Source organism: Macrobrachium rosenbergii, chromosome 9, assembly GCF_040412425.1.
Source record: "Macrobrachium rosenbergii isolate ZJJX-2024 chromosome 9, ASM4041242v1, whole genome shotgun sequence".
Classification (NCBI taxonomy): Eukaryota; Metazoa; Arthropoda; class Malacostraca; order Decapoda; family Palaemonidae; genus Macrobrachium; species Macrobrachium rosenbergii.
This window is the reverse complement of record NC_089749.1, coordinates 49,951,108-49,966,042: the sequence shown is the minus strand read 5'-3', so window position 1 is coordinate 49,966,042 and position 14,935 is coordinate 49,951,108. Positions and strand designations below refer to the sequence as shown.

General features: G+C 37.7%; 1 protein-coding gene across 1 annotated transcript in view; it reads left to right on the top strand.

Moving 5' to 3' along the window:
• Positions 1-14,935, top strand: part of LOC136841778 (uncharacterized) — a 100,720-nt gene that overhangs the window by 76,757 nt on the left and 9,028 nt on the right. Inside the window, exons 24-27 of the mRNA XM_067109064.1 lie at positions 1,718-2,119; positions 8,037-8,153; positions 9,304-9,687; positions 14,316-14,435. Coding sequence (XP_066965165.1) covers positions 1,718-2,119; positions 8,037-8,153; positions 9,304-9,687; positions 14,316-14,435 — 1,023 coding nt within the window. The remainder of the gene's footprint in view (positions 1-1,717; positions 2,120-8,036; positions 8,154-9,303; positions 9,688-14,315; positions 14,436-14,935) is intronic.

The following is a 14,935-nucleotide window of genomic DNA, read 5'->3' as shown; positions in this document are numbered from 1 at the left end:
AGTAATTACTCGACAAAGCTTTTTTTTAAAATATGGTAAGACAGCAGTCATGAATTATTAGCATTGCGTATCAGTTTATTGAATGGAAAATAATGAATGTATGGACTTACAATTTTAGAAGCTGAAATTGATTAAGTTACTTTTATCATAAACTATTAGAGTTCTATACAATATTTCCAATCTCTCCAGTAAGTTTAGCAACTGTTTTGGAGGACTGGACTTAAAAGGAAGAAACTGTAAAGCCATATGTAATAGAAGCTGATGTTGAAAAGGAATACTATTTGGTGTTTAGGAACTCTTTCACCTTGCAATGAAAGTAGACCAGGCAGAGTGTTATGGTGAAAGTAAAACTGAAATATTTGATATAAAACAATGAACGAGAGAGTTGCAAGAATATGCTGTTGAAAGTAAAAAGGAAAGTGACTATTTTATGTTTACAAATTCTTTTAGACAAAGTGAGAATTGTGTTCTTTTCTTTGTCATTTTCAGTTACCGGAGGTCTTCCAAAATGTTTGATAAACCCGTTTAATCCAAAGTTATTTATTTCAGAAGTGCTGTGTATATTACTTTATCGCTTTTAATATTTGTTACTTTTATATTTGAAATAATCCTTGCATAAATCCCTTACTCACCTCCTGATAAAAAGTTGTATGGATGAGAGAGAGAGAGAGAGAGAGAGAGAGAGAGAGAGAGAGAGAGAGAGAGAGAGAGAGAGAGAGAGTGTTTGCTCTTGAGGGAGTTAGCAGTCATGTAGAAAGTGTTTCTTTTGAAATATCGTAACATATGGAAGAAAGGGTAAAAGGTAACATATTTGAATGAAAATGTCATCTCCAGTAGAAAGGATGAATTCTTCCAATGCGGCAGGAACTGTACTTACTATACATAGTCAGCCATTAATAAAGTTTCTTGATCAGTTCTTGACAGTTTCACATAGCTCTGGACTTATGATGGATATCTAAGGTCTTGTATTATATAGTGCACATGATTTACGTGCCTATGGAACTTAATATATACTATTCCCATTTTCAAAATACCTCGCTCTCTATTAATCAGTTACTGTGGACATAGCTATTTAGTAGACTTCTGTACTTACCAGCTGTATTATCATGATTATGTTTTGCTTTGCTACCATTTTAGATGTGATTCATATACAGTATAGGTAAATCTGTTGATTTGTATGTTAAGCGTAAAGTACAGTTTATTTTAGAGTAGGAACTTTGTGGAATTGCAGCTAGCAGTAAGGTATCTAGAAAATATGAGTCCAGGTTATTTTATAGGGTTTCTGTTACTTACCATGAAGGCAGATTCCTAGAGCCTCTGTTAAGTTGAGGTGCTAGATATTTAATATTATAGTGATGCTGTCCAGTTCCTATCTTTGACAAGCTTACAAACTATGAATGTGCAAATCATGAGAGCTAAATAAGCTTCATGTTAAAGCCAGAGAATGTGTATACAGGAAACCTTGTTGGGTATTACAGTATCAGTATAAAAACAAAATTAGAAATATGGCTATCAACACTTTAGATGTTACTGTAGACTGTATCTTTATTCATCACTGTATAGGCCAATATTCTTCTTTAAGTTCATTATGTGAGATATTGGACTGTAAACCTTGTCCTCAAAATGTTAAATATATCAGTAACTTTTACTGACAAAACATTGAACATTAGCATTAATATGCATGGTTATTCTGTGTATCCTTTTTTCTATTTAATAGGTTGTTCTGACATATACTATAAACTACAGTACGGCATAATCAGCACAGTTGGTTGGGACACCTATACAGAGACCACGTCTGGAGAGAATATAATGAGTACGTCACAGAAGATGAATACTTTCTCAGACACATCCACTGCAGGAGGCATACCACTGGCAAGAAGCAGACGTGGGATAGATTGGGAATATATAAATTATTATTATTATGAGTATTATTATAAATTCCCATGGTGGTATGATAATAACGGCAATGCAAGCTGGTATGAAGAATACGCTGAAAGCCAGAATGAATTAAAAAAGGATAACCTTGGTTTGAATGGCATTGCTTACACAGGCAGCTGTGAACAGTTAGTTTGCATTGGTAGAGACCACATCAAGAGGACAGGAGCAATTCACCCAAGGTGTGAGTATTTCAACTTGAACTAGAGCAGCTTTAATGAATCTTGTTGGTCTTCTTTTTGGCATCTTCCCCCCCCCCCTTCTTTGTTGAGTCAATGATTTTGACAGCTTTCTGTCGCCTGGCTCCATTGTACACATTGTCATCTGACAGTTGTTTATCTCTCAGATCTTTAACAACCTCCTTCCACCTTTGCTTTGGTCCTCTTCTCGCCCTCCCATCTGGCACCTCCATCTCCATCACTCCCCCCCCCTCCACCTACATTAAGTCTCCTGCCTTCTTATCACATGGCCATATCAATGCAGTCTTCTTTCCTGGGTATTCTTTGATAGTTCTGGCACTTTTGTAGCTCCCCTTTTTCTTTCATTTTTGTCATTCCATACATCCATCTAATCATTTTCATCTATACCACATCCAGTTTCTTCTCTTTAACTTTCTTTACCAGCCATGTTTCAGCTCCATAAATCTGTGCTGGTCTCACTACTGTCTTGCACATCATTCCTTTAACCTTTACAATGATTTGGTGGTCACACAAGTCACCTGACATCTTTCTCCAATTTTTCCACTCAGCCTGCCCTTTGCGTTATTTCTACATCCAAATTTCCATCACCTGCTACAGTTGAACCAAGATACCTAAATTTTTCTACTCTCAGAGGCTTGCTCTTCATTGGACCTTAGGTATTCAGTCTTTTTTCTGCTGATCTTTAATCCTTTGTCTTCTAGTGCCTTCCTCCATTGCTCCAGATTTGACTGCACTACCCCTCTGTTTGTGCTGCATATTACGATGTCATTGGCAAACAGCATGCACCAGGGAGATTGATCTCTTTTTCCTTGAGATAACACACCCATAATCAGGTGAAAAAGATATGGACTTCAAGCAGATCCTTGGTGGAAACCAACTCTTACTGGTCCATTCAGTTAACCCAACACTGCTTCTAACCTGTGTTTTTACTCCTTTATGCACATCTTTGACCAACCTCATACTTCTCAGGTGTTCCATTTGCTTGCATACACCTCCAGGTCTCTTGGTGTGGAATTCTATCATATGCCTTTACAAGGTCTTTGAATACTATGTGCAACCCTTTCTGCTTTTCCAGGTGTTTTTCCATCACCTGTCTAAGTCAAACATAGCTTCTGTCTTTCCTCTACCTGGCATAAAACCTCACCTACAGATGTTTCTTCCCTAATCCATTGATCCATTATTTTTTCCTAGATTTTCATGGTGTGAGATATTAGCTTTATTCCTCTGTAATTTACACAATCCTGGCAGTCACCCTTCTCTTTATAGATGGGCGCAATGTAGCTTTCTCTCCATTCTTTTAGTATCTTTTCCTCATTGTATATTGTCATCCCTAGGTCCCACAGGATGCCTGTTCCTTCTTCACCCAGACTCTTCCACACTTCTGCTGGAATTCCATCTGGTCCTATTGCTTTACCATTTTTCATCTCTCATGCTTACTTCCACTCTATTTTCATCCTTAACCTGTTTTATGTGGGAGTAGTCTTTGGTGTTCTTTTCCCTTAACTTTGAAATTCTGTGACTTTTTCTCGCACCCTCAGGTGTTTCCAGTTCTTCATACATTTTATCTAATGCTTTTACCTTTTCATGTGCAACTGCCTTCTTTGTTTGTTTCTTTTATCATAAGTACCTCTCCTTTTCTTCTTGCTGCCCTTTCTTTTACCAGATCTTTTTTGCATCTTTTTTGGCCTTCACCACCTCTTTCACTACATCATTCCACTATCAGGTTTCCTTATCGTTAGGAGATTTCTTTTTGGGAATCTTTTCCAACACCATTCCACCCACTCTCTTCATCGCTTCACTGTTGTGATTCCAGCATTCTTGCACCCCCTCTAGCCATCTAACTTTCCTCAAACGCTCGACCTTTAAACTTGCCACTCTTCCTCCTCTAGTGTTAGCTTGCACCACTTGATTTTTGGTAGAACATATACATGCCCACCTTTTACTGTGCTCCTTATTTCAGCGTCCATTACTACTGTCCTGTGCTGTGCTGCCACACACTCTATGTTTACAACTTTACAGTTTCTCACCTTCTCACCTCTCTCAGATGTGATCTTCTGCACATGAAGTCCATCTGACTTTCTCTTGCTCCACTCTTGTATGTAATGTACTGATTTACTATACTTTCTTTTCAAACCAGGTATTGACAATTGCGAGATCATGTGATGCTGAGCAGTCCACAACACACTCTCCTTCATCATTTTTCTCTCCAACTCTTCAGCCACCATGCACCCTCTCAGTCCCCCCTCTGCTCCTTCCCAAATGTCCATTCATTTCACCACTAATGATTAATATCTCTTCTGGTATTTCAGTCAATTGTGGATCCATTTCCTCCCAAAATGATACTCTCCACCTCATCACATCCTGTTTGAGGGCCATGAACACTCATGATGTTGACCATTTTTCTGTCTATTACTCTGTCACTTTAGTGAATCTTGCTATCTTAGTAAATTGTTAATTGTAAACATGATGTCAGCTTACCATTTGATATGCAGATATGTTTAATGTGATGCAGTGCAAATGCATGTCTATACAGACATCCTTAAAACAAGAGAGGTCTTGAATAATGATTCCTTGTTACCAGATGCTCTGCTTAATGAAATGTTTATTTAAATGAGTTATTTATCTAAACTGAAAGGAGTTGGCATTCTTAGTAGTGCATGAATGAAGCAACCCAGGAGAGGTGGTACATAGTAGAGTGATGCAAGACATAAGACTATTGCTGCCTCTCTGTCAATTCTGCCATAAGCTTTCAGTATCCATTGGTTTCAATATCCATGTAAACCATGTACGGTGTACTGCTTTTTCCATTACTCTCAAAATCCTTACATAACTATTTTGTAATATATCGTAATCTGTCTTACATTTTCAGTTCAAAATCTCACTATCCCCATTGGGGGATAGTGCTATCAGTGCACCTCATGGGTTGCACTGTAGGCATTACTAAAGGTTCTTTGCAGCGTCCCTGTGGCCCCAAGCTGCAACCCCTTTCATTCCTTTTACTGTACCTCCATTCTTATCGTTCTTCCATCTTGGTATCCACCCTCTCCTAAAAATTATTTCATAGTGCAACTGCCAGGTTTTCCTCCTGTTACACCTTTCAAACCTTTCTACTCTCAATTTCCTTTCTTGCGCTGAATGACCTCATAGGTCCCAGTGCTTGGTTTTTGGCCTAAACTATATTCATTTCCAAAATCCCACCATACACATTCACTTACATATTAAGCAATGTTATACCCTCATAATTGTAATTCTCTTCTTTGGCCTTTACTATTATACAAGGGCAAGGTAACTATTATTCCCACCCACTCCTGAACCTTTTCCCTCATCTAGACATATCTTAGACACCCTGATTAGCCACTCAGGCACATTTTCATATGTGTATACTGCAGTATTTGACATGTAGTTACAGCATTTCCTGATGTCTTTCCATTCCTTTATTATTATTATTATTATTTTTTTCTATCACAGTCATCCTATTCGACTGGGTGGTTTTTATAGTCTGGGGTTGTGGGTTACATCCTGCCTCCTTAGGAGTCCATCACTTTTCTCACTATGTGCGCTGTTTCTAGTGGCACACTTTTCTGCATGAGTCCTGGAGCTACTTCGGCATCTAGTTTTTCCAGATTCCTTTTCAGGGATCTTGGGATTGTGCCTAGTGTTCCTGTGTTTATGGGTACAATTTCCACTGGCATATTCCATATCCTTCTTATTTTGATTTTCAGGTCTTGATACTTATCAATTTTTTCTCTTTCTTTCTCATCTACTCTAGTGTCCCATGGTATTGCGACATCAGTGAGTGATACTTTCTTCTTGATTTTGTCAATCAACGTCACATATGGTCTATTGGCACGTATCACCCTATCTGTTCTGATATCATAGTCCCCGAGGATCTTTGCCTGATAGTTTTCTATCACTCCCTCAGTTTGGTGTTCGTACCACTTATTACTGCAAGCTAGCTGGTGTTTCTTGCACAGGCTCGAGTGGAGGGCTTTTGCTACTGAATCATGCCTCTTTTTTGTACTGGTTCTGTGCAAGCACCGGACATCGCTTGCTGTGTGCTTTATGGTCTTGTCTCTCACATGGCACTTCTTGCATATGGGTGAGATGTTATTTCCATCTATTGTTCTGTGGACATATCTGGTTCTTAGAGCCTGATCCTGTGCCACTGTTAGTAATCCTTCTGTTTCCTTCTTGAATTCTTCCCTCTGTAGCCATTGCCATGTTTCATCGCTGGCCAGTTCTTTTGTCTGTCTCATGTACTGTGTGCATTGATTTGTTGTGCCATTCCTCTGTTCTGTTTTTCATTCTTCTGTCTGTATATTTCTGGGTCTTCATCTACTTTTATCAGTCCTCCCCATGCACTCCTTAGCCACTCATCTTCACTGGTTTTCAGATATTGCCCCAGTGCTCTGCTCTCGATGTTGACTCAGTCCTCTATGCTTAGTAGCCCTCTTCCCCCTTCCTTTTGTGTTATGTATAGTCTGTCTGTATTTGTTCTTGGGTGTACTGCTTTGTGTATTGTCAAGTGTTTTCTAGTTTTCTGGTCTATGCTGAGTTCAGCCTTCGTCCACTCCACTACTTGTGCACTGTGTCTGATTAATGGTACTGCCCATGTGTTTATGGCTTTGGTCATGTTTCCGGCATTTAGTTTTGACTTGAGTATCACCTTAAGTTCCTGCATATATTCTTTCCTGATCGTGTCCTTCATCTCTTGGTGTTTTATATCCTCTCCTTCCATTATTCCAAGGTATTTGTATCCTGTCTCGTCTATGTGTTTGATGCTATTCCCATCTGGTAGCTTTATCCCTTCAGTCCATGTTACTTTGCCTTTTTGTATGTTAACCAAGGTGCATTTTTCTATTCCAAACTCCATCCTGATGTCCCCAGATACAGTCCTTACTGTCTGGATAAGGGTATCTATTTCCTTGATGTCCTTACCATACAGCTTGCTGTCATCCATGAACATCAGATGGTTAATTCTGTTGCCTCCTTTCTTGAGTTGGTACCCAGCATCCATCTTCTGCAGTATTTTTGTCATGGGAATCATGGCTGCTACGAAGAGTGGTGGAGACAGTGAGTCACCTTGAAAGATCCCTCTCCTGATGTTAACCTCTGCTAGTCTTATCCCAGAGCTTGTAAGTGCTGTACTGTATTCCAGTTGCACATTGTATTTTTAAGGAAGCTGATGGTGTTTTCCTCTGCCCCACATATTTTCAGGCATTCTATAAGCCACGTGTGCGGTATCATGTCGAAGGCTTTCTTGTAGTCAATCCTTGCCATGCTTAGGTTGGTTCTCCCTCTCTTACTATTCTTCATTACCATTTTGTCCTTTTGCAGCCTTTCTGTTGGTGGGGGATGATGTTTGTATCCTCTAGGTAGTTGTATAGCCTTTCACTGATGATACCTGTTAGTAACTTCCACATTATTGATAGGCAGGTGATAGGCCTGGAGTTACTTGCTATATTTCCCTTGTTCTTGTCTTTCTGTACTAAGGATGTTCTCCCCTGTGGTCATCCATTTGGGCGCATGGTGGGGTGTGATACAATGCTGGAGTTGTTCTGCTATTCGTGGGTGTAGGGCCTTGAAGATTTGAGCCAGTATCCATGGACTTCTTTGGGACCTGGGGCTTTCCAGTTGGTGTCTGACTGTGTCTGTCGTGATCTCGGTGAATCTTTGTGTTATTCTCCCCATTTCTTCTGCCTTGATTTCCTGAAGCCATGTTGCATGTTTGGTGTGCTGTTATTGTTATTATTATTATTATTATTATTATTATTATTATTATTATTATTATTATTATATACCGATATATTATTATTATTATTTTTATCTATTGTAGTTACTGTATTGTTATGAACATCAACTCAAAACTAGTGTTTGCAGTGTTCTCATCCATTTTTACAGGTTGCTTTTATGATGGCAGTTGGTATCATCATGGGTATCCAATTTACAAAAACGACTGCAAAGCACAAGTGTGTTCAGAGGGTAATTGGGTGCAAGTCAATCACTCGGATCCATACTGTGAGTAATTGCTAAACAAACCACATACTGTATTAAGAAAGGAAGTCAAGAACTATTAGTATTATATGTTAGTTGAATTCATGTATAAAAGTGAATTTATATATTAAGTATCAAGTAGAACACTTTAAGCCATTAAATAAATGTCAATAAAAATACTGTACTGGAGAGAGAGTGAGTTGGAGGGTCCATAGTAATTTGCAAAGTGTTTTGTAACTTCTGTAATGTTAGAACGGACAGAGATGTTTAAGGTCTTGTTTTTTTATTTTGCCTGATTATTATGTATTTTACATATCTTGCAAACAGTAGGTAGAACTACTGGAACTGGCTAAGTTTTTGTTAGGCTAAACCTTACTGTGTGTAATTTTAGTATCAATTCATTTTGTATATATTATTGTGAAACTAAATTATTATTTTTAATTGAATTAAAATGATAAAATATCAGTTTAAAAAGGCTATCAATTACTCCATATGGGATTGCTGTACAGTGCACTATAAGCTAAGCAAGCTGCTCCTGGGTAGTGTATTATTTTGACTGTACATACAACAATGTTCTTTACTTGCATGGTGTGGAAACCCCCAGCTGTCCATCAAATTGAGGTGCCTCTGTATAAGTATGACTTTAGATAGAATAGCAGTTACTATAGATATTTAGTCATAAGTGGGGCACGTTGATCTATTATTAGCATTTTCAGACAGCGCTGGACTTTATGCTGACCTCTTAAGTTTTTGTATAAAGCATGTTATTTATATACCTATATAACTGATAAGATTTATATTATTCTCATTTTCAGTATAGAGCACAGTACAGTAATGCCAGTAACAAGCTAGTAATGGGTAAATCATGAAAATGATTAAGTTAACTTTCAGGTGTAAGAGAGTGAAAATCCAGTTGAACCTCTCACAGGATAATCAAATTTGAAAAAAGTGGAAATATGATTTTCAACAATTTAGAAATTGCTGTGGACAGTACAGTTTATTAGTCTCGGTATAAGATGATATTCATCATTTAGTTGATTTTGTCAGGTAATACTTGGAAATGTAAATGATTTGCTCTAATTATTAAACACCACTATAACTTTTACTTTTAAATCTTTGAACATCTGGTGTAATTCTTATGGTAATTCCTTGTGTTATTTTTTCTACTTAATAGGTTGTTCTGACATATACTATAAACTACAATCCGGCACAATCAGCACAGTTGGCGTGGTAACCTCTACAGAGACCACATCTGGAGATAATATAATGACCACACCACAGGAGATGAATACGTTTTCAAGCACATCCACTACAGGAGGCATACTGCTGGCAAGAAGCAGACGTGGGATATATTGGGAATATATAGATAATTATAAATTCCCTTGGTGGTATGATAATAATGGCAATACAAGCTGGTATGAAGAATACTTTGAAAACCAAAATGAATTAAACAAAGATAACCTTCCTTTGAATGGTATCACTTACACAGGCAGCTGTGAAAAATTAGTTTGCATCAATAAAGACCTCATCAACAGGACAGGAGTAATTAACCCAAGGTGTGAGTATTTGATTGAATTTTGACTTGAATTGGAGCACCTGCACTGAATATTAGTACAGTAATGTAGTACTGTAAACTGTTCATTGAAAACATAATAGAAATATAACATTGTACATGCAGATAGGTTTTATTTTATGCAGTACATAGCCATGTATATGAAACTGTAAAATATGTAGTCTTGAATAATGGATTCTTCAACAGTGTTTCCTCTGCATAGTAGACAGAGTAGTCTACTAGGCAGACTTGTATGTTTTGAAGCTGGACAGTGTGGGCACTTTTAACATTGCTTGAGTGAAACAAACCAGAAGAGATTGATACATAGCAGCATGCACTTCCTAAAGCATTTGTGTATACCACATCATTACATCATATTATTCTGGTTTTATCAGAAGTCATAAGATGCTGATGTTTTAAAAAATTATTTAACTGGTGCACTTTCATGTATTTCTTGTCTTTACAAAAGACACAAGACCCTTATTGTAGGTCTTAAACAGCCGTGAATTTTTCCTGATAAATTCATTTTAATCTTGAAAAGACTACCTGAGATGCAACTTAGTGATGAAGTAATATTGTTACATGTTCAGAGAGGTAAATAGTATCTTTATTGGATTTCATGTAATATATTTATGTCACTGACTACAACTTTTGACATTAAAGTAACCAGAAGAGGACCAAAAATAAAAGATGTGAAACCAGAAGATCCAAAAAAGAAAGAATTATAAAGGACAAATGCAGTATTACATATTAATTGAGTCAAAAGTTAAGTATACCTTATTTTAACCAGACCACTGAGCTGATTAACAGCTCTCCTAGGGCTGGACCGAAGGATTAGACTTATTTTACGTGGCTAAGAACCAATTGGTTACCTAGCAACGGGCCCTACAGCTTATTGTGGAATCCGAACCACATTATATCGAGAAATTAATTTCTATCACCAGAAATAAATTCCTCTAATCCTTCACTGGCAAGAGGGTGGATTTTATTTAAAAATTTAAGTTATGAATGGGAAGATTGTATGAGAGATGTGTGTTGCTGTGGATCCTGAACATAAAGCAGATTGTGTTAACAGATGCAACAGAATTTCACCACCTGTTTGACATAATTAAACCTCACCTGCTCTCAAACATAAATTGTGTGTGATGAATCTTACTGTTAAAGCTAGCTTACATCTTCACACCTGTCAGGTGTGGGTGGCATTCAAAAAGAATGCTTGGCTGACCTGGATGGATCGTCCAGTTCACCTGTTCTCCACCAGGTGAGTCTCAAGTGTTTTAGTCCTTGTCAGAATTCTTCTTGCTATCTCAGTGGTTGTTGCTGCTGGGCATTCAGGATTTTGTCTCTTGTATTATTTCCTGGGATTGTGATGATTTTTGCTTTGTTGGATAGGAATATCCTCACCTGGAAGCAGGTAAAATAAGAATATTAGGTTCTGCCCCAACAAATTTTGTGTAAGCAGGATGTATTTAGCAGAAATAGATAGGCAGTCTATTTGTGTTAGTTGTAGGGGTCATGAGTGAGACCTTAACTTCCAGTGTGATGAATGCAGTGATGAATAAATGCCCTACAGTAGCCTTAAGTCAGGACTGCCCTGTGCCAGTAGGAAACCTCTGCTGCTAGGGAACCGGGTCATGTCTAGAAGCCCTCTGACTCCTCTCTCTTCATCACAGACAACCAGACGTATTCTTTGACCACCAAAGGATCAGTTCGCCACTGTCAGGTTCTAATGGTAGTTGTTTAGGTTTAAAATTGGAACCTAATAATGTAGGAGATAACCATAATTATAAGGTTGTTTCATCTGTTATAAGCTCTGCTACTGAAGTTAACAGTATTCAGTCCAGTATTGAGCCTATTCCTTCTGTTTCTGCCATACAGTCACAGCCCGTCTGTTCTTTTTTTTACTCTGTTTCCTTCCCACTCATTTCTTATTTCTCCTCATAATCTTCATCTTCCATCTGTCTTGCCTGTCTGTCAGTGTTAGTGGCCCTTACACTGCCAGTGCCTCTGATATATCTTGGACCTCCTGCTACCTCCTCAGAAGATACATCCTTAGAAACTAACTAAAGGCTATACTGGAAGTAATTTTGAAACATGAACTGTCATCGTCAGGTGGTATGATGTCTTGTAAGATAATGGCTGGTGAGTCAGTTGTGTTGGTCCTCGCTGACTCATTCATTCCCCTTCCCTCCCAGCTGCCTTCCAAGCCATCCATCGCTCTACCTGTTGCTGCTACATCATCACACTCTCGGCTGCCTTAGGTGTTTTCACACAAGAATGTGGCCTCTTCCACCTCTGCTTTTGCCTTGCCTGTTGCTTTTACTTGAGGAATTGGCTTCTCCCACCATGGTTCCTTTGCCTGCTCTTGCAGAGAAGTTTGAGATGGAAGAGTAGTAAAGGCAGCTTGTAGACAAGTGTGCTTTTCCCAGCTCTCATTTGGTTATAGGATTTTGAGATGGTAGAGACTAGGTCTTTGCTGTCATCCTGCACTTTGGCTCTGGTAAAGTTAACAAAAAGTTGAAGCATTCTACGTTGGTTAAGGTGCACTGTGGAGAAATCCTCATGTTCTGGCATGTAAGGTCTCCTTTAAGAATGCTTTTATGAGTTTGTGTAGAGCTGCCTCGTATGATACTGTTTTCATGATAGCTCTGAAATTCCCTTTGGTTTCAGATGAAGACTTCTTTGCTTGTTGACACCCAATAAATAGAAGAGTTTTGTGGATAGGGAAGGTTCTGTGGCCTAATGATGAAATGGGAAATCTGGTGAAGTAACTTTATTGAGTCACTGAGATGTTACCATAAGGTGAAGTTTCACTAAGTATTATTAGTCATTCCTTATGCCGGCTTAAAGGTTTTGTGTTGCTAGAAGCATTCCATATTTTGGAAGAGTGTTTAGAGTTTGGATTTCCTCAACAGGGCAATGAATGACATATCCAGAGAAATGTTGTGATCATTTACTATTGCCGTGATGAAGAAGAGGGAGCAGCCATGCTTACATCTAATACCTAAGGCATTGCCTTTTCAGAAGTCAATCAGTTGCATGAGGGTCTGCTCATTTGATCCCTTTTAAGGAAAACAATCCTGGGTTCCCTTTTAAGGAAAACAATCCTGGGTTCCCTTTTAAGGAAAACAATCATGGAAGTTAGCATTGAGGAGACCAGCTCCTGCTCTTGTTTCCAATCCTCCATCCAAAGTTTGGCCAAAGCCCTCTCAGGTTTCTTCAACCTCTTCATCTAAATCCTTTGAAGGATCTATGTCCAGATACCGTAGGGTTAAGAGTTCTTGCAGTGATGTAAAGAGTTGGGTATTGCAGCTATCAGATTCCAGTAGGAGGCAATCTGCAGGCCTTTTGGAGTGTCTGGGGAGACTTGTGGACAGAACCATGGATAGAAGAATTAATACTGTATCTTTAATTTTTCTGATTATGTGCTTTCTAAGAGGGAAGAAGTTTTTGCTTTTGTTTGGCCTTGACTTTTGTTTGGCTTCCTGCAGATCTAAATATGCTGATTTTTACTTTCCTTTTGCAATGTTTTTCCAGAGACTCAAGGGTTTAAATTTGATTAACGACTTGAATGGCTTATAACATAAATTAGCTTTCTTGCTACATAAGACTTGTACAAAGATAAAAGTATCATGGACCCTGTTCTTTAAAAAAGAGGAGCTGAATATACTTCAGAAAAATTCTAGGCAAACATGAAGGTTTGATCATTTGTAAACCTGATAAAGGTAAAGGTGTTGTACTGCTTAATAAGCAAGACTACATTGATATGGTTAATCACATCCTCACAGACAGCACCAAATTTCAGTCTCTCAGTGTACCAAAATTTTGAGAAACTTAGAAGAGGGAGGATAAAATTAACAGATTCCTAAGAAAATTGAAAAATGAGGGCATTTTCAATGAAACCACTTACAAAACACTATTTGTAAGAGGCTCTTCATTTAGTATTTTATATGGTCTCCCTAAAATACACAAAGAAGGAATTCCCATTAGACCTATTATGGCAGCATATAATAGTCCAGCATATTCAATAGCGAAATATTTAGTTACAATACTTAACGAATTTGCTTATAACCAGTTCTTATTAAAAAGTGGATACAAGTTGCAAGCACAAATAGTTCTAAAGGATGGGGGTCTGCATGTGACTAGTTTAGATGCAGAGTCACTTTTTACAAATGTTCCTTTAAATGAAACCATTAGCATTATTTTAGATAAGATTTTTTATGATCATATAATTTTCCATGGCTTTAGTAAAGATTTTTTATGATCATATAATTTTCCATGGCTTTAGTAGACAACTCTTTAAAACGCTTCTTGAGCTTGTTTTTTTACTCACCCTTATCCGGATTTTGCCATTATCCGATAGGCCTTTGGTACTATTAATCTGGGTAATTGAAGGATTACTGTATATACTGTATAATAATTGTATATATATGTGTGTGTATGTATGTGTCTTTGCACACGTAGGTGGGTTTTTATTTTTATTGTTTAATATTCAAGCACTGGCTTTGGTACACTTTCTGTACTGTTATTCATTGAGGAAAGCCTTATATTAAATCCTCCAGAAAATAAACAACTCTTAACTTCTTATTATTCTTGATATTTACTGTTGTTGTTGATGATTTTATTGTAACCAGGTTGTTTTTACAATGGGGACTGGTATCACCACGGATATCCAATGTACAAAGAAGACTGTACAGCACAAGTCTGCTCTGCTGGAAATTGGGTTCACTTCAAAGATTACTCCGACCCATACTGTAAGTAGCTGATGAAGAAAATTGTGGGTGTGTGCAAAGCTTGTTGAAAATCAAACAATGTAGGGAATTGGGTATTTAAAAGTGTGAAGAATATGTAAGCTTTTTCATGTTCCTCCAAAACAAGTCATCATTCAGTGATCTCAGGAAAATCTGTCATCTCACTGTCTGCAACTATGGCTTCTATACACTTTATTTAAGAAACAGTCTCTTTTCAGAGTAGACTTGTAAGAAGAAATGTTAAGAGGTATGCTTTACGATTTGTTTGCATTTTTTTTTTAAATACTTATTGATTCATGTCTACCATATAATTAATATTAATAGCCCAATCTTCTTTTGATAAAACTTTCAAACTTGAGAAAATCATTAGACTTGGATATACTTTTCTAAGATTTAGAATGGAAATCATCATTGCTGTATACAGTATACAGAAAAAAGCTGTAAGGTTCAGTGTGTATATGACTGCATGTGTATATCTGTATATCTGTCATTCTACCTGTTTA